At 47.8% G+C, this 23742-nt stretch overlaps 1 protein-coding gene and 1 long non-coding RNA gene across 3 annotated transcripts in view; one reads left to right on the top strand and one right to left on the bottom strand.

The window, feature by feature from the left end:
• The window catches only part of PLEKHG5 (pleckstrin homology and RhoGEF domain containing G5), a 254737-nt gene that overhangs the window by 81970 nt on the left and 149025 nt on the right, over positions 1–23742 (bottom strand). For both annotated transcript variants that reach the window (XM_083162965.1, XM_083162966.1), the window contains 3 exons: positions 23108–23237; positions 15248–15350; positions 3877–3937 (listed from right to left, as the gene is read on the bottom strand). In XM_083162965.1, the coding sequence (XP_083019091.1) occupies positions 3877–3937; positions 15248–15350; positions 23108–23237 (294 nt within the window). The remainder of the gene's footprint in view (positions 1–3876; positions 3938–15247; positions 15351–23107; positions 23238–23742) is intronic.
• On the top strand, positions 3580–12065 carry LOC146042761 (uncharacterized). The gene is made up of 2 exons (XR_014464006.1): positions 3580–4016; positions 11816–12065. It is a non-coding gene; the product is annotated as an uncharacterized LOC146042761 (long non-coding RNA).

The raw sequence follows: 23742 nt of genomic DNA, 5'->3' as shown, positions 1-23742 counted from the left end.
TCGCGGCACCCCCGCGACCCCCCCTCCCCCCATTCGCGGGACCCCCTGCGACCCCCCCCTCCCCCCCATTCGTGGGACCCCCCGCGACCCCCCCCATTCGCAGGACCCCCCTCGCGACCCCCTCCCCCATTCGCAGGACCCTCGCGACCCCCCCTCCCGCGATTTGCGGGACCCCCGCGGCCCCCCCTCCCCCCATTCGCTGGACCCCCGCAACCCCCCTCCCGCGATTCGCGGGACCCCGCCACACCCCCCTCCCGTGATTTGCGGGACCCCCGCGACCACCCCCTCCCGTGATCTGCGGGCCCTCCGCGATTTCCCCCCCCTGCGATTCACGGGACCCCGCAACCCCACTCCCGGGGTTCGCGGCGACCCCCCCTCCCCCCATTCGTGGGACCCCCGGTGACCCCCACCCTCCCGCGATTCGCAGGACCCCCGCGACCCCCACCCTTCTGCGATTTGCGCCCCCCCGCGATTCTCTCCCCCCCCGCACGATTCACGGCACCCCTCGCAACCCCTCCTGCGATTTACGGACCCCCTCCAGCGATTCACGGAACCCCACAGAATCTCCGGCGCCCCCTCCCGCGATTCGCGACCACCCGTGACCCCCCCCCCCCCCGCGCGCGATTCACGGCACTCCCGCCATTCGTGGGACCCCCACGACCCCCCCTCCCGCAATTCGCAGGACGCCCGCGACCCCCCCTCCCGCGATTCGCGGGACCCCCCCTGCCGTGATTTGCAGACCCAAGCCCCCTCCCGCGATTCACGGCACCACCGCGCCCCCTCCCGGGATTCACCGCGCCCCCCTCCCGTGCTTCGCTGCGCCCCCCCCCCGCTATTCACGGCACCCCTCGCAACCCCTCCTGCGATTTGCAGACCCCCTCCCACGCTTCACGGAACCCCACAGCACCTCTGGTGCCCCCTCCCGCGATTCGCGACCCCCCCGTGACACACCCCTCGCGATTCACACACCCCTCCCACGATTCATGGCACCCCCGCACCCGCCCTCCCAAGATTCGCAGCCCCCCACGACCTCCCCCTCCCGCAATTCATAACCCCCCGCGCCCCCCTGCCTCTATTCATGTCACCCCACACGCCCCTCCCGCGATTCCCGGACCCCCACAACCCCCCCCCCTCTCGCAATTCACTGACCCCCACAACCCCCCTCCGGCAATTTGCGGACCCCCCCTTTCAGCGATTCAAGGCCCCCCACTGCCAGAAGTGTCCCCACGGTCCTCTGCACCAGCGCCACAACTTTTATCAATGTCTTGCCCACATACCACTATTATACAGCCTCCTGCTCTCATACTCCCCCTCGCAGTGCGAGGAGACGCTCACCCACTGCTGGGAGCTGCATACTGTCCCCCACCCTCCTCCAGTTCTAGGGATGCCCATCGACCATCAATGGTTTCAAATCATCGATGGTTTATGGCCGATGTTGAATACTTTTGCCATCAATGTGGGAGGACCAGATGGTTTCCCTACATCAATGGCAAAGGAGAACCAATCAAGTTTCAAATTTTTTTAAGGTGCCAGGACACGGAGCATAACTCCGCCCCCCCACACCCGGAAGTCCCGCCACCGAGTTCTGATTGACCCCTGGCCTATTCAGTCAGATATATTGGATGACCATCGATAGCTACAACAATCGATGGTTATCCAAGTAATATGTTACTACTATCGATGGCATGGTGCAAAATCGCCATCAATGCCAACCATCGATGGCGTCTGCACCAATGCCCATCCCTACTCTGCAACAGCCAAAAACCTTTACTACCCCTCATGCCCACACACCTCTATCACTGCCCTGCCTCCTGTTCTTCTGCCCCGTAACTTCCGCCAGTGGGAAGCCACTCACCCTGTGTTGCCCACATTCCCCTATCATGCTTTACCACCCAGCCTCCTGCTCTCATGCACCCTGCTGGCTCCTCCAAGCGATTGCGGGGTCTGCGACACTATAGTTACGCCACTGGACGTCAGCCACCATTGCCAATACCATTCAGGGACAGATATAGTAAGCCTGGAGAAGTGATAAAGTGGGAGGTGATAACGCAGCAGCCAATCAGCTCCTTTCTGTCATTTTTCAAACCCAGCCTGTAACTTGCCCGCTGATTGGCTGGTGCATTATAACCTTCCACATTATCACCACTTTATCACTTCACCAGGCTTAGTACATCCGTCCCCTTAGGATATTGATCCAGTTAGATTCCATTCTTAACTAGAATTCAGTAAGGATTATCTATACCCAGCAGAGACCATGTTTTGTTGGAGGGGAATTTGAAGTCTTCCTCCCCCAATTCTCCCACACCTCAGTTGTGAAGTATTAATCTTCCATTCTACCTTGTGTTTTGTGTTTAGATTACCATTATCCTTCATATAATAAATTACTTGCAGTGAACCGCGACATAGTTTATGCAGACCAAAGGGACAAGTAAGAGCAGGTGTCAGTAACGCCACATGTTGGGAGAGGGAACTATTTGTACACAAACATAGTGTATTATATGTCTCTCACAGACTACATCAATCTGTCTGACAGAATTTCTCCTGAACTCTACGAGTCACATCTTGACTGGCGCATTCCTGACTTTACCTATTTCGAAAAAGTGCTTTCTTTGCATAATTATTCTTCACATCTTTAGGTCTGAATATCTTTGTTTCTTAAGTAATGATTGACCTGCACCCCAAAAGACACACATTTACCAAGAGCCATCTGTCGTCACCCCTTACATAAATCTATACCAGGATTACAGGCAACAAACGATCTGTCTCCACCTTCATGTAACATTCATTTAGCTCTCTGCAAATATCACTAAACACGTTCATTTTTTTTTTTTTTTAACAACCTCCTTATTTTCTGGACACTGCTATGGTACACATCCCAGCATGTCCTGCAACAGTTTTAGCATGGCAAAACTGTTGCAGAGCATGCTGGGATGTGTAGTTCAACAACAGCTGGAGTGCCAAGGTTATACCACTGGTATAATAGGGTCAACAGTCATTAGGTCAACAGCAAAACGTCAACATGAGGTTTTTTGGGGTGGAGGGGGGTATGTCGACATATGAGCAAGTGTACCCTAAATTATTGTACCACTTCACTCGCCATGCTTCAGGCCTGGTGCTTCGCTACTTCTGCGCTCAGCACACTTAAAAAAAGGTACAAAAAAGGTACCTAGTTCCTAAAAATTCATGTCGATCTTTTGCCCCCCATAGTGGCAAAAATGGGGGAGTGGCCTTACGGGAGCGCAACAGGCATACACCACTAGGCCACACCCTCAATTTCAAGTGCGCGCCATCAGCGCGTGCAAGGATTCCGACTTGGGAGTATCACAAGTTGGGAGATATTAAATTAAATTTAAATGACATTTTCCTACATTACCAAAGCAATTCAATGTCATAAACAATGACTACAGATGCATATGTATCAAAGCTTGTACAGCTAAAGTACCAACCAATCAACCCCCAACTGCCATTTTCAAACACAGCCTGTAATATGCCAGTTAGGCACTGATTGGTTGGCATGATTTCAGCAATAGGGTAGGAGGACACGCCTGTAATTTGGAATACTCTCTTCCTTCTTTTTAAACTACAAGACTGACTGCCGAATTTGCCAGCACTTTTTCTGTTGCGTGCAAAAGAAATCCCAGAGATGTATCGACAAAATAAATAAATCAGAATAACACAATGTTGTAGCTTAACCACAGCCTACTGAGGGCAGGTGGATCTGCACGCAGAGAAGAACAGAGGCAATCAGATGATCTATTCTCCATCTGACGGAAGCGGACATTTTGTTTGAGTTAAGCTCCAGCTGCAGTGGCTGGGGAGGAAGCAGGGATTACGCACTCAGTCAGCGTGTACATGTAATGGGATACTCTCACTTACATCTGTGTGCCTTCTCCTGGTTTTCTTCTTGGTGATCTTCAGCCCCGCAGCCCTCTTCTCCCTACAGGACGCAAGAAGAGGATGGGTTCATTACATGAGGATATCAGACATGACATATAAGAAACAATGTAACCAGCTCGGTAAATATGCTCCCCATGTCCGTGTCCCTTATTAGAATGCGTCTTGTGCATATCTGTATGTGTGATGTATATCTGTACTGCCATTGTCGCCTGTTCCTTGTACTGATAACCCTTTGTATTACAGTATGTGCATTGTTATTTTTAATGTCTGTAAAGTGCCTTGAGTCCTGTTAGAGAAAGTGCGCTATATAAATAAAACTTACTTTCTTACTTATCAATGTGTGCGACAGTCATTCCATCCCATACACAAAACCTGTCATACGCGTGTGACTGTCACTCCCTCCCATACACAGAAACAGGTCATACATGTGGGACTGTCATTCCCTCCCCGGGTAATAAATGTGTAAACTAGTTGCCTACGTCACATCCACTACCTGCCCACCTACGTCACATCCACTACCTGCCCACCTACGTCACATCCACTACCTGCCCACCTACGTCACATCCACTACCTGCCCGCCTAAGTCACGTCCACTACCTGCCCACCAAGTCACATCCACTACCTGCCCACCAAGTCACATCCACTACCTGCCCGCCTAAGTCACGTCCACTACCTGCCCACCAAGTCACATCCACTACCTGCCCACCAAGTCACATCCACTACCTGCCCACCTATGTCACATCCACTACCTGCCCACCTAAGTCACGTCCACTACCTGCCCACCAAGTCACAACCACTACCTGCCCACCAAGTCACATCCACTACCTGCCCACCAAGTCACATCCACTACCTGCCCACCAAGTCACATCCACTACCTGCCCACCTATGTCACATCCACTACCTGCCCACCAAGTCACATCCACTACCTGCCCACCAAGTCACAACCACTACCTGCCCACCAAGTCACATCCACTACCTGCCCACCAAGTCACATCCACTACCTGCCCACCAAGTCACATCCACTACCTGCCCACCAGGTCACATCCACTACCTGCCCACCAAGTCACATCCACTACCTGCCCACCAAGTCACATCCACTACCTGCCCACCAAGTCACATCCACTACCTGCCCACCTACGTCACATCCACTACCTGCCCACCAAGTCACATCCACTACCTGCCCACCAAGTCACATCCACTACCTGCCCACCAAGTCACATCCACTACCTGCCCACCAAGTCACATCAACTACCTGCCCACCTAGTCACATCCACTACCTCCCCACCTATGTCACATCCACTACCTGCCCGCATGCATCACATCCACTACCTGCACCCCTACATCACATCCACCACATGCTCGCCTGAGTCACAGATACCACCTGGCCGCCTGCGTCACATCCACCAACTGCCCGCCTGCATCACATCCACCAACTGCCTGCCTGAGTCACATCCACTACCTGCCTACGTCACATCCACTACCTGTCCACCTACGTCACATCCACTACCTGCCCACCTAAGTCACATCCACTACCTGCCCACCTACGTCACATCAACTACCTGCCCACCAAGTCACATCCACTACCTGCCCACCAAGTCACATCCACTACCTGCCCACCAAGTCACATCCACTACCTACCCGCATGCATCACATCCACTACCTGCACCCCTACATCACATCCACCACATGCTCGCCTGAGTCACAGACACCACCTGGCCGCCTGTGTCACATCCACCAACTTCCCGCCTGCATCACATCCACCAACTGCCTGCCTGAGTCACATCCACTACCTGCCTGCCTACGTCACATCCACTACCTGCCCGCCTACGTCACATCCACCAACTGCCTGCCTGAGTGACATCCAATACCTGCCAGCCTGAGTCACATCCACTACCTGCCCACCTGAGTCACATGCATCCACTACCTGCCCGCCTGAGTCACATCCACTACCTGCCCACCTGAGTCACATGCATCCACTACCTGCCTGCCTGAGTCACATCAACTACCTGCCCACCTGACTCACATGCATCCACTACCTGCCCGCCTGCTTCTCATCCACTACCTGCCCTCCTGCTTCTCATCCACTACCTGCCCTCCTGCTTCTCATCCACTACCTGCCCTCCTGCTTCTCATCCACTACCTGCCCTCCGGCTTCTCATCCACTACCTGCCCTCCTGCTTCTCATCCACTACCTGCCCGCCTGCTTCTCATCCACTACCTGCCCTCCTGCTTCTCATCCACTACCTGCCGCCTGCTTCTCATCCACTACCTGCCCGCCTGCTTCTCATCTACTACCTGCCCACCTGCTTCTCATCCACTACCTGCCCGCCTGCTTCTCATCCACTACCTGCCGCCTGCTTCTCATCCACTACCTGCCCGCCTGCTTCTCATCTACTACCTGCCCGCCTGCTTCTCATCTACTACCTGCCCGCCTGCTTCTCATCCACTACCTGCCCATCTGCGTCTCATCCACTACCTGCCCACCTGCTTCTCATCCACTAGCTGCCCACCTGCTTCTCATCCACTACCTGCCCCTCTGCTTCCCATCTACTGCCTTCCCGCCTGCTTCTCATCCGCTATCTGCCTGCCTGCTTCTCATCCACTACCTGCCCTCCTGCTTCTCATCCACTACCTGCCCCTCTGCTTCTCATCCACTACCTGCCCGCCTGCTTCTCATCCGCTATCTGCCTGCCTGCTTCCACTACCTGCCCGCCTGCTTCTCATCCACTACCTGCCCATCTGCGTCTCATCCACTACCTGCCCATCTGCGTCTCATCCACTACCTGCCCACCTGCTTCTCATCCACTAGCTGCCCACCTGCTTCTCATCCACTACCTGCCCCTCTGCTTCCCATCCACTACCTTCCCGCCTGCTTCTCATCCGCTATCTGCCTGCCTGCTTCTCATCCACTACCTGCCCTCCTGCTTCTCATCCACTACCTGCCCCTCTGCTTCTCATCCACTGCCTGCCCGCCTGCTTCTCATCCGCTACCTTCCTGCCTGCTTCTCATCCACAACCCCAGGGTGCCACATCACCCAGATTGAGAAGGAACCATTGCGTTATTGCATTGCTGGCCTTTAAGCTTTTTGCTTGTACACTGAATGCATGCGGCTGCACCTTGTCATGTTCAGGTGGAGCAGCATACATAATACAGGGATGCTGGTTAGCGAGTTTGCCATTTGGTAAATGACCCAACCGATGCTCATTCGGTACTTATTTCCTAGCACGGCGCCCACGATCTCGATTGTATGTGTCGGGACGATATCGCAAGCATTGCATGCATCTTATGTGTTTGTGCATGGACGAGATCGACGAGATATACAATCTATACAATTGAAAAGATTTTTAATTGTATGTACAATATCGCATATGGATGCATAAGATGCATAAGATCCATAAGATAAAAGATCCATCAACACCAACCTGAAGCGTGGTGAGCGCAGTGAGCCCGCGAGGGGCGGCGGTACGCGTCCTCCGACCTTTTCATACCCCACTATCCACGTCGGCGTGGAGTTTATTTTATATAGCGCGGTGAGCGCAGCGAGTCCCGCGAGGGGATGCACATTACTTCACAGGTATTAGGCGTCCGCTCGCCACGCTTCGGGCTCGGTGGCTCGCTGCGTTCGCCACACTATATAAAATCAACTTCACGCCGACGTGGATAGTGGGGGTATGAAAAGGTCGGAGGACGCGTACTGCCACCCCTCGCGGGCTCCCTGCTCTCGCCACACTTCAGGTTGGTGTTGATGGATCTTTTATCTTATGGATCTTATGCATCTTATGGATGCATAAGATCCATAAGATTCATAAGATGAGATCCATAAGATGCGATATTGTACATACAATTAAAACTCTTTTCAATTGTATAGATTGTATGCCTTAATTAAGGCATACAATCTTATGCGATGGGCGCCGTGCTAGGAAATAAGTACCGCTCATTCTTCTATGTCCTATGACAAATTTATCCACTGGGGGGCATTGTCCCACTGCTAAAGAGGGCTAATAGGAAGGAGCAGTAGGAGAGTAGTCCCTATATAAAAGCTAGCGTGCACAGATTCTCTCTGCAGAACCCTGCCTGAGCAGGACATCTCACTCTCCCTCATATTTGCTTTAGCAGCTGGGCGTACCAGAGAATATGCATGTGGTCAGGATCTAAACACACCCTGTGCATGAGTATGGGCAGGAAGTGGGAGAGAATAGATATGTCAGAATACAATCTAATGATGCTGAACTTGGCAAGGATATCAAAAATAATACAGGGCTTCCAAAAACAATATAAGGAGTATTGGAGACATCGACCCTGGCAGGAGAGAGTTCACTCCTGTCAAGCCAATCCCCATCAGCACTGACCCCAAGTAGTCTCGTCAGCCAGTGCGGTTACCTCAGGACAGCCACCAACCTGCTGGGTTCTGCGGGGCTTAGGCTGCCTGACTGAGGCCTGTTTATCAAAGTGCACCCTGAGGTACTGCAGGAGAGTCCATTAAGAGATGGCCCGTCAGCACCTGTTGCACTACAATACCAGCTCACCCTGCAGTTAGCATGCTCATCTTTCAGCTGGAGATGGAGAACCATAAGTCACATAAGGATCACTAGATAGTTGTAGCAATGACCCGTGTCTCTGACAATGCTGCAATTTTGTGAATTTGATTACTTTAATCTGTACAGTCACGATTTGCTCAAACTGTCCTGATATACCATGTATCAGGAGTTTTGTCGACATTTGGTGCAGTAGATATATACGGAATTGGACGTTGTTATTAGAGAAAGGGGAAACAGGGTGACCCAGTGTCCCCCAGAACCCCCAATATGCGGTGTCACTCCGTCATGTCCTATTTACACCACACCAAGTGACCAAACCAGACGAATGGACCGTCAGTGTTCAGGCACCGCCTAAAGCTCACATGTGACCAAACAGGCCACGCCCCCTTTTTTACTAACATTTAAGCATCTTAGCCTGCAGCAATATTAATAAATGTATGTAAATTATTGGGCATACAGGCCCCAAGCTTTCTTACGGCCAAATCAGCTATCTCTTCTTCACATTCTCATTGTCCTAGGCCTGATTTGAAGTACTATAGTGGGTAAAAGCCAGAAACATAATAAATACATTGAAATAGCTATAGTGTATTGAAAAAGCCAGAAACCATGTCATGTGAATTGAAAAATATGAAAAGCTGGCTCTTGGGTTGCTGCGGACAGAATTTTGATTGCCGGCATATCAACTGCATCATATTTTTTCAATGCATTTACTTTAATTTCCATCTTTTCTAAACACTTTACATGGTTTCCGGCTTTTTGACTGCATTTACTATGCTTACGGCTTTTACCCTCTTCCCATGCCAACACAATATGCCCCCCAGAGTGCCTTACATCAGGCCCGAAACTCGGGTGAAGCGCAGATTTATGATTCTGAAGTGAATGATCTGTGCAGAGCATTATACATGTCTGACCAGGTTTACTATCGGAAATCCACTTGTTGCTAAGTAGGACGGGGTCACCGAGCCTTCCCGAGCGGAGAGGGCAGATTTTATGGGCACGGAACACCATCTGTTTTCTCTGACAGTACAAAAGCCAAAATGTTCATGTAGGGGAAGTCATAAAGGAAGAAAATGGTGTTTGTTTTACTCTTTTTTTTTGGAGCCACTTAATATATAAAACAAGAAAAATAGGTAGAGGCTGAGTTGGAGTTGAGCGTACGGCTGTCAGCAGAGTGTATGTGTGCTTGGGCTGCAACGTAGAGCTGGCACAGTTCTGGGATGGCCGGACACAAAATCTGTGTGTGTGTGTGTGTGTGTGTATGTATGTATGTATGTGCATTGATCTGCATGTATGTCTATATGTATTTACATATGTATGTGTGTGTATATCTGTCTCTATATATATATATATATATATATATATATATATATGTATGTATGTATGTATGTATGTATGTACTTGTGTGTATGTTTGTATGTATGTAATGCTGGCCACACATCAGACCAACTTTCCTCCAACCATCCAACTAGTTGGTTGGTTGGACTGAAAATCTGTTACTGTATGGGGGCAAATGTCAATAAGCAATTTGCTCACAAACTCAGGAGAATGGACAAAAACATTCAGTGAAATTGTTTAAATCAAATAGGTCCAACTACAGTACATTGTCTGAGTGACAATTGTTGTCCATTTTCTGATTTGGGAAACAAATGACTTAATTACAAATTGCATTTGCTCCTACCAGTACCAGATTTTTATTCCATCCAACCAACTAGTTGGATGGTTGGAGGAAAGTTGGTCTGATGTGTGGCCAGCATAAGTCTGTGTGCCTATAGGTCTGTCTGTCTGTGTGTGTGTGTGTGTCTGTGTGTGTGTGCCTGTCTGCCTGCCTGTCTGTCTGCCTGTACAGGTTCAGTGTCCATTTACCTACAACTGAATTACCGACAAATACTTGTCCGACACTGTTATACCAGCATGGTGTAATACCTATGGTCAGTATCCCAACACATACAGAATACCGACTGTTGAATTGCCCACAGTCAATATATCTATATGATCATATCAACATATTGCCAAACATGTTCAAATACAGACACAGTTATAATGCTGACATGGACAGCGTATCAGTGTATCGCATCCCCTCGCCAAGCTTTGGGCATATTCTCCCTCTATGCACCCTAGGATGGTAAACTATGAACAAGTAGGTTTAAAAAAAAAAATCATGAAAAACTGTATTGGGCATTATTTGTTTCATTATTTTGTCGGCATTGTGGTTGTGTCTGTCTTTTACTTGTCGGTATTGTGTATATGTCGCTATATTGTCCCATCTACATTTGGCTGTGGTGATTCTGTCAATCGGTATTCCGTCCTTCGGCAACTTAACTACTTACCGTATGTACATATGTGTAAGTATATATGTATGTATGTATGTCTGTATGTACATGTGTACATGTATGTGTCTATATTGTGACAAGAAATCACATACACTATATTTGTAGCAGGCAACAGCATTCCAGTATGTTCACAGGGTTACAGGACAGCAGCATGCAGGTGTCACAGCACAAGTTCAGACTCCTTACAGTGTTCCACTGGTCCCTACCCAGAGCCCGCACCCCCAGCCTATCACCTGGGCAGCTATTCCACCATAGATAGGAAATACAGAGGGGTAATGTGCCAATCGCACAGGACAAAAAATAGAAAACAAGGACCCAATTTTGGACTGGCGTTTCTGTGGTTAATAACTTGCTGTGTTCCAACGTGAATCCCTTTGTTTTAGCTATATAGCATAGGAACCATTTACTACTTTATGAGACACTGTGTATCGTATTTTATTTCTGAGGAAGTCCAAAATTGCAACAGTCATTGAGGCTGTTAAAAGTGTTATGTAGGGTACACACCAGTACGACCCGCTCACGATGCACATTGTGAGCGGGTCGTCAGTGTCTCGTCCGACCCGCTCACGGTGACGCGGAAGGGGCACGACCCGCTCACGATGTGCACCGTGAGCGGGTCCGATCCGATGGCGACCCGCACCCGTCTGTATTGTCGTCATTGAGATCCTACCTGCAGCAGGTAGGATCTCAATAACGACCGACCGACCCGCGGGACCGCGCATCTGATCGGTATCGGTCCACACCAGGACAGAAAAGGGCCCAATCACCACACAATCTACATCCAATTGGTCGGAATTGGATCTAGATTGAGGGGATCGGGCCCTAGTCGTCCTGGTGTGTACCCAGCATTAATTAAGGTGTGCCATCTGATCACCACCTTTTCTTTTTAAACACTAATACTGTCTCTGTTGTGTCTTTATATCACTAAATGTAATATATGTGTTTTTATATTTCGCAGCTATTTTAATCATGACGTAATAAAAGCTACATTTTAAAAATTGAGGTGCACCATATCAAGGACAAACTTTTCTATTCTTTTCTTCTTGCAGCTATTCCACCATCAGTAAAAATGACCCCCTGCCTTGGACACAGATATAACAGAAAACCACAGGTGCTGCTAATCAGCCAAACCTTGATCGCATCAGCCTAGGAAACCTGGACTGGATCAAATGAAGTTGCTGTTGCTGCTCTAAAATCTGGTCCAGATACGTTACATTCACTTAACGTGTATGTGTATGCATGTGTGTATGATTACTTTATAAGCTAATCGGCAAATAATGAAAACCTGCCCGACATTAAGTACAATCTCTCCAGTTGTATTTTTGTTCCATCACAAACACTTCTAGTAAAGCAGATCCCGTACAAGGTAGAACATTGCGAATGGTGAAAGCTCCCTTTTCAAAAGCTCCAAGGCTTTTTTTTTTATGGGGAACCCATTAAACATGGAAGAGAACACTGTCCGGGAGGTGAAACTACAGCTTTCAATGCACTGAATTGCAGCGCGATAGCTAAATAATAGGCGGCAGGCGGTTTAAATATCAGGGAAAAACAGTACGGATCAGCAGACTGTCTGCATGGGTCTCCGGAGAAACATTACAAGTGCCAGCTGGCCGGGGTCACCACAGTCTCACTCGGTGCCTTTCAGAGAGAATTCCGACTAGTAAAAAACAGGAAGGTCGTTCATTATGGCAAGAGAGACAAAGAGGGTTTCACTGCGGAATTTAAAAATAACAACTACAATATTTTATTGATGAGGATAATGGACTGGTAACCCGCATAGCAAATTCCTTCCCATCCAGCCTTTCTACATGCGCAATACCTGGCAGCTTTCCTCACATAGGGCCAGATGTATCAAGCTTCAAAAGGTGATAAAGTGAAGAGTGATAAACAACCAGCCAATCAGCTCCTACCTGCCATTTGACAAACCCAGCCTGTAACATGACAGGTAGGAGCTGATTGGCTGGTTATCACTCTCCACTTTATCACCTTTTGAAGCTTGATACATCTGTCCCTAAGAGGCTGGTAGGGTGGTTGGGCAAGGTGACCCTCTTCTGCAGCAGTCCAGCCAAACAAATACTAGATTATATATTTATACTGATTTAGGGCAGTTTTACAGTCTATGCTGTGTACACACGGTCCGATTTCCTTTCCGATGTTGACGATATACTCAACATCGGATCGGCATCGGATCAACATCGGATGCAGATCGCAAGGGTTTTAACCCTTGCGATCCCGATCCGATCCCGATGCGCGTTCATGTATCGGAAGCCAGAAAATCTTGGCTGCCTTGTCTATATAGTGCAGATCTGCACTATATAGTCAAGATAGGATGCAAATCAGATGTGCCTTAAGATCCTATCCATGATCCTATCTGATCAGATCGTGGATAGGATCTTAAGGCACATCTAACGTGTGTACACACCATTAGACAAGCATGAAACATCTGTATTACCAAGCACTCATCAAAGCCGACGTGTGAATGAGCTCAGAACACTAAATAGCTATGGATAGGTTTTGCTTTGGCTGTGTTTGTACACAGGTGAATGGAGCATACATGGTTGCTATAGCTTGCTTCATACAGTATTATTCAATGTATTTTGTCGTACCAACAATCGGTACGTGGAACGGTGCACTATCGGAACTGATTTATTTATTAACAGTTTCATATATAGCGCATACATATTCCGCAGCGCTTTACAGAGGATATTTTTTGAACATTCACATCAGTCCCTGTCCCAGTGGAGCTTACAATCTATATTCCCTACCACAAGTACACGCAGACATTCTAGGGTTAATTTGTTGGGAGCCAATTAGCCTACATATATATTTTTGGATTGTGGGAGGAAACCGGAGTCCCCGGAGGAAACCCAGGCAAGTATGGGGAGAATATACAAACTCCGCACAGTTAGAGCCATGGTGGTAATCGATGAAGATTATTAGTAGACAACCAGGCAGATACACAAATGCAGCAATGAAGCATACAACCAAGGCCTTAACTAGGGGTAGGCAGTGGTGCCCTTGCCAGGGACCGAGGGCCAAGACACTACTTCTGCTCCGTGTTACTGTGCTCGGTATGCAGGCTGCCTGAAAACACAATGGCCTAGAAAGCCACTGCTTGAAGCATCTTATGACATCACAAATTCACAAGCAGGGTGCAGCCCCATCGTCCGGCCACAGATCTGGGTATAATATTGTAAAGCTGGGGAGTTTGGGAACGGAGACCCTCAGATAGCCAATGGCCAGAAAGAAAGAAATGCTGCAACACAGTGGCATAACAATAGCACTGCAGCCCCTGCGGTGCTATTGTAATGCCCCCCCCCCCATGCCCCGCAGCTTTACCTGTCAGCGCTGCGGTGGTCCCGGCTACCGTCCTGACTAAATTCTGAGCCTATGGAGACGGACCATCATAAAATGTCCGCCCCCATATAGCAGACAGTTCTCTGAAACTGTCTGCTGTATGGGGGCGGACATTTTGTGATGGTCCGTTCTTCATATCAGAATGAAGCCACGGGAGTCGGGACCACCACAGCGCTGACAGGCATCCCAGCTCCCACCCGCACCGATCACATCGTGGCTCCCACCCGCATCGCTGACAGCCGGACTCTGCGGAGTAAGTAAGTATATGGGTGGCGGACGGGGAGGGCACCAGAAACATTTGGCGGGGGGGCGCAATATTTGAAGTTACGCCACAGCCGCAACATATGAAAAAATCTCGCCGATCCGCGGCCAGCTGCTAATCCATACGCTACTCACTCACCATCATTTTTCCAGTCTGTGCGTAACTCTGACCCTTCCAAAACTGTGCAACAGAAATAGGCTAATAGTGGGCGGAGCTGACACCACACATCCTCACTTAAAACTCCTGGGCACGCCTGCGGTTTTCCCAAAACTCCTGGGACATGGCCGGATACCACCCACAAATGCCGGCTTCCTGTCAGTTGCGAGGGGATTACGAAGAAATAAAATGCTGATTTTTGTTGCTATTTGGCCTTGCACATGTGTGCTACGATGTGTACACATGTGCAGTCATTCGATAATCGACAGTGAACAGATGTGAATAACCCACCCGGACTGCTGAGAGGTTCTTTGCTGCAGATAACAGAACGACTGAGTACCAGAGCTCCCAGAATTATCCCCTTACGACTTAGCTTTGTGGAGGGAAGCCCATCCCCATGGAATATTGCAATATAGCTGTCTGAGTGAGATTTTATTGTGTGGCTTCGATTGCAGCGATGAATGAAATCTTTAAACCTTGACAGGGAGGGTTTGCGGTTTAAATATGAAGGAGGGAATTGGGGAAAGCCACAGTGGTGATTAAACGTGTAGACGGTGTAATTACTGCTGCAGACCAGACTGATCTGCGGTGCAGAACATAACATGCTCACAGACCCCCTCATACAAGGGAGACTAATGCTGAGTGTTGCTTCTCACTTGTGATCCTTAAGTAGACCTTTAATTAGTTCTGGTAACGTAGAACCTACCCCTTGTCATCCATAAACTCCTCTTCATCTTCCTCAACATCAGACGCGGGGCTGGTGCGGGGAGGGCATGACCGAGTCGACACGTTACGGGCCAGAATGGAACCTGAAAGAAAAAGAATACTGTGAAGCAAATATAATAATTACAGAACATACAGGAATTGCCGACATAATGCAAATACACAGATAGGAATATTTCTGTAACATGCTAATGAGGGGCGAATGGTATCTTCAAACCAGGCGTAACGATCGTGATATTGGACTGACTGCATGAGTTTTTTTATGGTTTTTTTTCAGTGGCAATTTGTAAAGTTCACCACATAATGTAGGCCGCTAATTGGAGAACTCGCATATTGATTGATTATTGAAGGACTGGGCATGTGTACCGTTCGCATCATGCATGTGCAAATGGAAACAGCGGACACGAGAAAATGTACCCTAGGTGTCTGTAGTACACCTGGGTGCAGCCACTATCACTCCTCTCCCTAGCAGGTTGACATTGGCAATCAAAAAAGATGGGATCATCAGCAGTGAGGAGAGTATGGCAGCCATTAAACCCAAGCTATTCAAGGAACTATAACAGTCAGATGCTGCTTGTGGTAATGCCTGTGGTTCCTGTCGTGTCCAATCAGATGGAGCATACATGATACACCTACAGTGCAGGCAAATCTGAACTATGGGACAGATTTATTAAGCCTGGTGAAGTGATAACGCACCAGCCAATTAGTTAACTGACAAGTTACAGACTGGGTTTGAAAAATGACAGCTGGGAGCTGATTGGCTGGAGCATTATTACCTTCAATTCATCATTTCACCAGGCTTAATAGATCTGCCCCTATGTGCCTTCATGATGTGAGAACAGCTTGATCGGAGGCTATTAAAGTGATGGTAACAGGAGGAAAGAGGGGAACCCTGACAAGGGACCAGCTGTCACATACCTCCCAACTGTCCCGCTTACTGTGGGAACGTCCCGAAATTCGGGAACGTTCCTGCGTCCCGCCCGGGTTCGCCATTGTCCCGCGGTGGGGTGGACAGTTGGGAGCCCCCCCAGCCTGCCAAGAATAGACGGTGTGCGCATGCACACAGCATCTATTCAGTGCCGACGAGCGGCGAAAACGGGGGCGTGACCGGAGTCGGCGCAAACGTCCCGACCTCCCAACTACAAAAGTTGGGAGGTATGCTAACAATAGACCCTTTAGGCCCATAGGCAAGGCCAAACTGTGGCCCTCCAGCTGTTGTGAAACTACACATCCCAGCATGCTTTGCCATAGTTTTAGCATTCTCTAATAGCAAAACTGTGGAAAGGCATGATGGGACTTGTAGTTTCACAACAGCTGGAGGGTCACAGTTTGGACTTGCCTGCTTTAGGGTGTTGAAAATGACCTCATTCAGTTCTATAATCTCATCTCTAAAGCGTTGCTGTCGGAGACCGTAACTTCTAGTTAAGCCCATAAACTCAGGATGTGCTGACAGCGTGCTGAGGAAATGACATCTCCCATAGTAACCTTATGTCCCAATATTGTCCTTGCAATGCAAATATAACTGTAAGGAAAATGATAAGAAGTACTCTTTAACACATGATATTCCTAACCAAGAAATAAAAAAGACTGCCAAAGCATACTGAGCAGACGTAGCCAGCAATGCCGGAAAGTGCTATTTCGTATTGAAAAGGTCAACAGTGCAATTATAATTTAAAGCATAGAAAACCACCTTCCCAGACGGCTCTAAATTTAGATCCATGTAGCTCTAAGAAGACGTCTGGACAGAAAGGGCGAACACATAGCATTTGAAATACCTTTGAATATTGTCCAAGCAAATGTCATTGCCACAACTATAGTTTAGAATAATGGGCCTAATTCAGCTTCAATTAATCAAGTGTGTAAATCTCTATTAGGTGGTTTTCACTCTTCTGCAGCGAAAGGATGCAACCGCATTTTGGATGTTGGCAGGGGGCAGGTGGCATTGGGAGGGTACAGTCTGGACAAGGTGGGCACAACATCACACGCAGCCGCTGCAAGCCAGAAGATGCTGGCACTGCGCTTGCCTTTGATGGGAGTTATTTTGAAGATGGGAGTGTTGCCCATAGCAACCAAAGGTCATAGATGGAATCTCTACAAAAGGCCATATAATAGTTTGTGGACCATAGGTGTACAAAGATCGATACAGCCCCTTTTATTACCTCATTCTCTCCATACTGACACCTGGAACGCTCCATGTCTCAGAAACAGCTGTCTGCTGACGACTAATTACTGTATAGTTGTGCTCGGAGCCTGGAGATCCACCTAAGCCCTGCAGGGAACCGCAACACACCCAGAACATGCATGGGCACACTTTCCAGAATTCCAATAGTGAGCGGTGTACATGCTGCAATTACACCGCACGCCACAATCTCATAGGGATTAGGAGACTTTATCCAAGAGGGGAGATAAGCCCGACATACTGTATATAAATACAGTGTAACATTCCATGTGTAATGCAGGTATTCATATATACTAAGGGCTGGTAAGTGAGTGTCTATAAATGATGTAAATTACAGTCTTTGCTTTTACTGACTCATTGGGGTTTATTCTAATTCAGTCGACCAGAATAAGGACTATTGTCTGTAGTACAGTTTTGAGCATATAAAGTTACACAAATGCCCAGGCATGTCCAAACTATGGCACTCTAGCTGTTGTGAAACTACAAGTACCATCATGCCTTGCCAGAGTTTTGCTATTAGGGAATGCTAAGACTATGGCAAGGCATGCTGGGATGTGTAGTTTCACAACAGCTGGAGGGCCACAGTTTGTACATGCTTTATGGTGTATATATTAGAGATAAGCACTCAGCACGCTGTCTCTTCACTGTGTAGCCACTGACAGGAGGACCCAGAGACTTACAGAGGCACAGCCTCCAACCCAGTGTCAAACGCAAGATTTCTAGAGGGGGGGTCCAAATGCAGTCCGCAATCTCCCTCTCTGCGGAACATTGGAGTGTGCGGTAGAAGAACCTAATAACGTATGTTATACAGCAGTGTTGACCTTCTATCATTGTTGTCCGATTAACCCAGAACCATTTTTAGATGTTCTGGGGGGATTTCAGCATTGCCGTTATGAGAAATGTTTAGAAAAGGCCAGTGTAATAGATACATCTACTTAGTAACAAGCTGTTTCCCAATATGCCTTAGGAACAGCACTAATGTGCCAGGACATGGATGTAACAAGATGTTGGCAGTACAGTACAGGAATCTTGGCACAAAGGACAGCGATGTGTCCCAGCATTAATGCAAATTAGCTGGTGGCGGTTTTCAACTCCAAATAACTTGTTACATCTCTTTCCGGTGTTACCATATAGGACTGATATCTGATGATGAGATGCCAGAGGAAGACACGCCCCCTATGAAGCAGATTTACATTCATTGTAGGTTTGCATAGTCCACATTTGCATGGACACGCCTTCACTGCTGACATGAGAATGCTCTTGCCAGCTCTTTGGTCATATCAATCAATGCATCCAAATGATATGTGGGTCTGCTGACTAGTATACGCTCATTTTATGAGCATGCGCGGTACCAAAAGTTACACAATATTTTATACAACAGGGGCGTGTGCCCTATGGTCTACCACCTCCTTCAGCCCCTAAATACTTGGCATTAATATGCATTAGTATAAACAATCATGTCAGCTAGTCCAGAATTTTTTAGGGCAGGGGGAGCTGCTTTTCTAGTTACACTGCTGATGACCACAGTGTGGTGCCCATGCCAGGAGCGGAGGCCCTGCCTTCAGTTCCCGGGCTGCCTCCTCCTATCCATCCCATCCCACAAAGCAGCGGGCAGTGGAGCAAGCGGGGAGGCGGGGACGGGCCAGCCAGGGGACATCCCAGCACCTGCAGCCGCACGTCCATATCCCAGGAGGAAGAGAACGGCGGCTTCCCCAACTGTGGAGAGCGTGTGGTGCTCTTTTCCAGCACCACAGCCAGCGACAGGCAAGCAATGAAGCTGGGTAAGTACTTTTCATACTGACCTTTATCCCGGGAAGGTCCCAGGAGCAACCCTGTTTTGGCCCGGGACCCTTTCATATCATCGATAGTCGGTAGGCCGGTGCAAAAGGGGTATAAGATGTTTTATTTGACATGGGATATTGCTATGGGCAACCAATCAGAATCTATTTCTCATTTATTGAGCACCTTCTAGAAGATAATAGTATCTGATTGGTTGCAATAGCAACATCCCATGTGAAACAGCACTCCCATCTTAGTAAATTTCCCCCATGGCATCTACCCTCAAGTAGGAAATAGAATGTAATTTCTGTTTTAATGTACGGCTGCAGAATCTGTTGATTGAGACCATTAAGACCAGTCTGCTAAGTTTACAGATGCATTAATATTTGTGTATGAGTGCATTGACAAGTGGTGAATGATCTGGTGACTGCTAAGTCTAAAGGCCATTACTCACTACTTATTCTTCTAGATCTTTCTGCTGCATTTGACACTGTGGATCACACTCTTCTCTTACAAACACTACACTCCCTAGGTCTTACAGCCCTTTCCTGGTTCACATCTTACCTATCTGATAGCTCTTTCAGTGTTCGCTTCTCTGACTCGTCTGCTGATCCGCGCTGCCAGTCCCTTCATTGGTTGCCTATATCTTACTGTTTTCAATATAAAACACTTGTACTCGCATACAGTATAAAGCTATTAACCATACTGCACCAGCTTATATCTCTTTACTTTTCACAAAATATCTCCCATCTCGACCACTCCGCTCTGCACAGGATCTGCATCTCTCTTCTGCACGGATCACTAGCTCCCATTCACTATTACAGGACATTCATCGGGCTGCTCCCTTCCTATGGAATGCCCTTCCACGCACAATAAGACTCTCCGCTAGCCTCCAAACTTTCAAGTGTTCACTGAAAACTCACCTCTTCAGGCAAGCCTATTATATTTAAGTTCTACACGCATAACCCTCTGAGGCACTTATGTATTATATAGCTTCCCTTCTGGGCTTATAACTTGGTGGGACTGCTATGCTATTACTGGTGCCTGTCCCTGTGTTTCCCTCCTATATCCCTATAGATTGTAAGCTTGCAGCAGGGCCCTCTAACCTCCAAGTCTGTCTGTTGTTACCCAGTTTGTTTTATCACTGTCTACTATTGTAAAGTGCAACAGAATCTGCTGCGCTATATAAGAAACTGTAAATAAATAAATAAAAATGAAAGGTAAGTGTTAATAGACCAGTTTGAGATCACAGAGGTTTACCAGAAAAACTTCCAGCAAGCTCTTTTTAAGTGTGTGTATGAGAGCGTAGTTCCCCAACTTTCTGTTTTACCACTGCGGTACATACATATTAGTGAAGTGATAAAGTGGAAGGCAAAAGCCGATCAGCTCCTTTCTGTGAAGTTACATGCTTGGTTTGAAAAATGACAGTTATGGGCTGTTTGGCTGCTGCATTATCATCAGCCACTTCATCACTTCTCTAAGCTTAATAATTCTGCCCCAGTGTTTGAAAAATGACAGGAGCTGATTGGTTGGTATTTTCTCATTCCGCATGCGCAAACCTCGCCTATCGGGGGTTCGAGCCTATTCGGAACGCTAAGAGCGATCTTCAAACGGACCCTAAATGTGTAGAGAGAATTTAGGTGTCAGCATTTGGGTATTCTCACACATTAGTTTATGTTAATTTGAATGCAATGACATTTTTACTTTCAACACAAGTTTATGTCAAGATAAATGCTCAGTAGGTGGAAGGGAGTGCTCTCAGTACACCGCCCCACCCAAAATACGCTGCTCCAGTTTAAACAGCATTTCAAACAGCACAAGGCTTCCATTAATTTAATATGGAGGATAATTGCGACGGTGGGTTGAGTGAACAATCAGTGGCCTACGCTATGTAACATGTACACGCTTGGAGAGGATTCATAAACAGCTAAGGGATCTGACAAGGGACCGGATTCTAATGGAAGGTGTGGTGAGCAGACAAATCTCCTTTCATTACAATGCTTTCATTAAAATACATGCTTTGTCTAAGAGAAAGTAGATATTAGATTCACTATCAGACTAATCTGTCTGCCACAGATTACAGCATTGCTTGGAAAACGACAAATACCTCACCTGAGATATACATGGTTGGCTTTCGGCAGTAAAGCACTTTTTTTTTTTTTAAGGGGCCTGTATACTTTATACATAATATATAAATATATTTATACATAATACATCAGCGGCAGCCCCCTCCTACAGAAAGGTAGAAGCCACCGTGGTTTATACTGGGTTGGGATCATTTGGTCTACAGCATGATGGTCGACAGTCATTAGGTCGACACCATTAGGGTAACCGTGGGTAAAGGTCGACATGGTTCTAGGTTGAAAGGTCATAAGTTCGACAGATCGTTAGTAATGACCTGTCGAACTAACGACCTGTCGAACTAACGACCTTTCGATCTAGAACCATGTCGACCTTTTCCCATGTCGGCCTAATGGCGTTGACCTAATAATGACTGTCGACCATCATGCTGTAGACCAAATGACCGCATCCCATTTATACTGTGCATGGTGGACTCATGCATTTTACCCCTTAAAGTGCTATATTTTCCTCTGTAGATTTTGGAAATTGTTGGAACATGTAAACTTTAAGTATGGCCACATTGTATGTAAGTATGTATGTATGTACACATTCATTATTAGCATCATCATCCCTTATTTTAATGGCGCCACAAGGGGTATGGAAGACAGGGGTGACGCATATGTGACAAACGTGGTAAGGAGCATGAAGCAGTGAGTTACTATGAGAGCAGGGATACACTCTACTGCCACCAGGACAGGGATACACTCTACTGCGACCAGCAGGACAGGGATACACTCTACTGCGACCAGCAGGACAGGGATACACTCTACTGCGACCAGCAGGACAGGGATACACTCTACTGCGACCAGCAGGACAGGGATACACTCTACTGCGACCAGCAGGACAGGGATACACTCTACTGCGACCAGCAGGACAGGGATACACTCTACTGCGACCAGCAGGACAGGGATACACTCTACTGCGACCAGCAGGACAGGGATACACTCTACTGCGACAGTAGGACAGGGATACACTCTACGGTCATCAATACAGGGATACACTCTACTGCGACCAGGACAGGGATACACTCTACTGCCACCAGGACAGGGATACACTCTACTGCCACCAGGACAGGGATACACTCTACTGCCACCAGGACAGGGATACACTCTACTGCCACCAGGACAGGGATACACTCTACTGCCACCAGGACAGGGATACACTCTACTGCCACCAGGACAGGGATACACTCTACTGCCACCAGGACAGGGATACACTCTACTGCGACCAGGACAGGGATACACTCTACTGTGACCAGTACAAGGATACACTCTACTGTGCCCAGTACCGGGATACACACTACTGTGACCAGGACAGGGATACACTCTACTGTGACCAGGACAGGGATACACTCTACTGCGACCAGGACAGGGATACACTCTACTGCGACCAGGACAGGGATACACTCTACTGTGACCAGGACAGGCATACACTCTACTGTGACCAGGACAGGGATACACTCTACTGTGACCAGGACAGGGATACACTCTACTGTGACCAGTACAAGGATACACTCTACTGTCCCCAGTACCGGGATACACACTACTGTGACCAGTACAGGTACACTCTACTGTGACCAGTACAGTAAACATAACATGGAGGATATAATGGGAAGAAGATGTGAGAGAGTCTTTTCAGTGATACAGCACCATTTATTGTCCATACTGTATAGTTTGCAAGCAACACTGAACCTGTAGCTGTTGCTACTCTTCAACCATATGGGCTTTTGATGAGTGCAATTTAATAAAACGCAATACCGCTTACCTTGAGGGGGCAGGTCAAAGCGTATATGTCTATCAAAGTGCATGGTGCTGTGGAACTTGATGTCACATGACTCACACAAGTTCAGAGGATTTTTCTGGTTCATTTGCTGGCAATCTGCGTGATGGCATACCTGCAGAAAAGCACAAGAAAAACGTGAGAGGTTTATACTGTAGCGGGTATGCCACATTTTATGGACAGAAGACATACTTTCAGATAGCGGGCCAGATTCTCTAAGCTTCAAAAGTGATAAAATGGAGAGTGATAAACAGCCAGCCAATCAGCTCCTACCTGCCATGTCAAAGACTGTGTTTGAAAAATGTCAGACAGGAGCTGATTTGCTGGCTGTTTATCACTCTCCATTTTATCACTTTTGCAGTTTAGAGAATCTGGCCCAGCATCTGAGGTGAGCAGATATGGGTAATTTTCTGTTCCCTGCTGTTAGTTATACACACAGAAACAGCCATGAGTACTTCTAAACACTTTTAAGGGTTGTCCAATAGTCGACAATACCCCACAGTATGACCGATCCATTATTCAATGCCCCCCAGGCCCCTTGCTATAAATTTATCAATCTCCTCCCATCCTATACTAACAAAGCAGTGGGCGTGGTTTCAGAAGCTGAGAGAACAGTATAG

The sequence above is a fragment of the Crinia signifera genome, chromosome 19 (genome assembly GCF_055691185.1).
Source record: "Crinia signifera chromosome 19, ASM5569118v1, whole genome shotgun sequence".
Lineage (NCBI taxonomy): Eukaryota > Metazoa > Chordata > Amphibia > Anura > Myobatrachidae > Crinia > Crinia signifera.
This window is presented reverse-complemented; position numbering and strand designations above follow the sequence as displayed.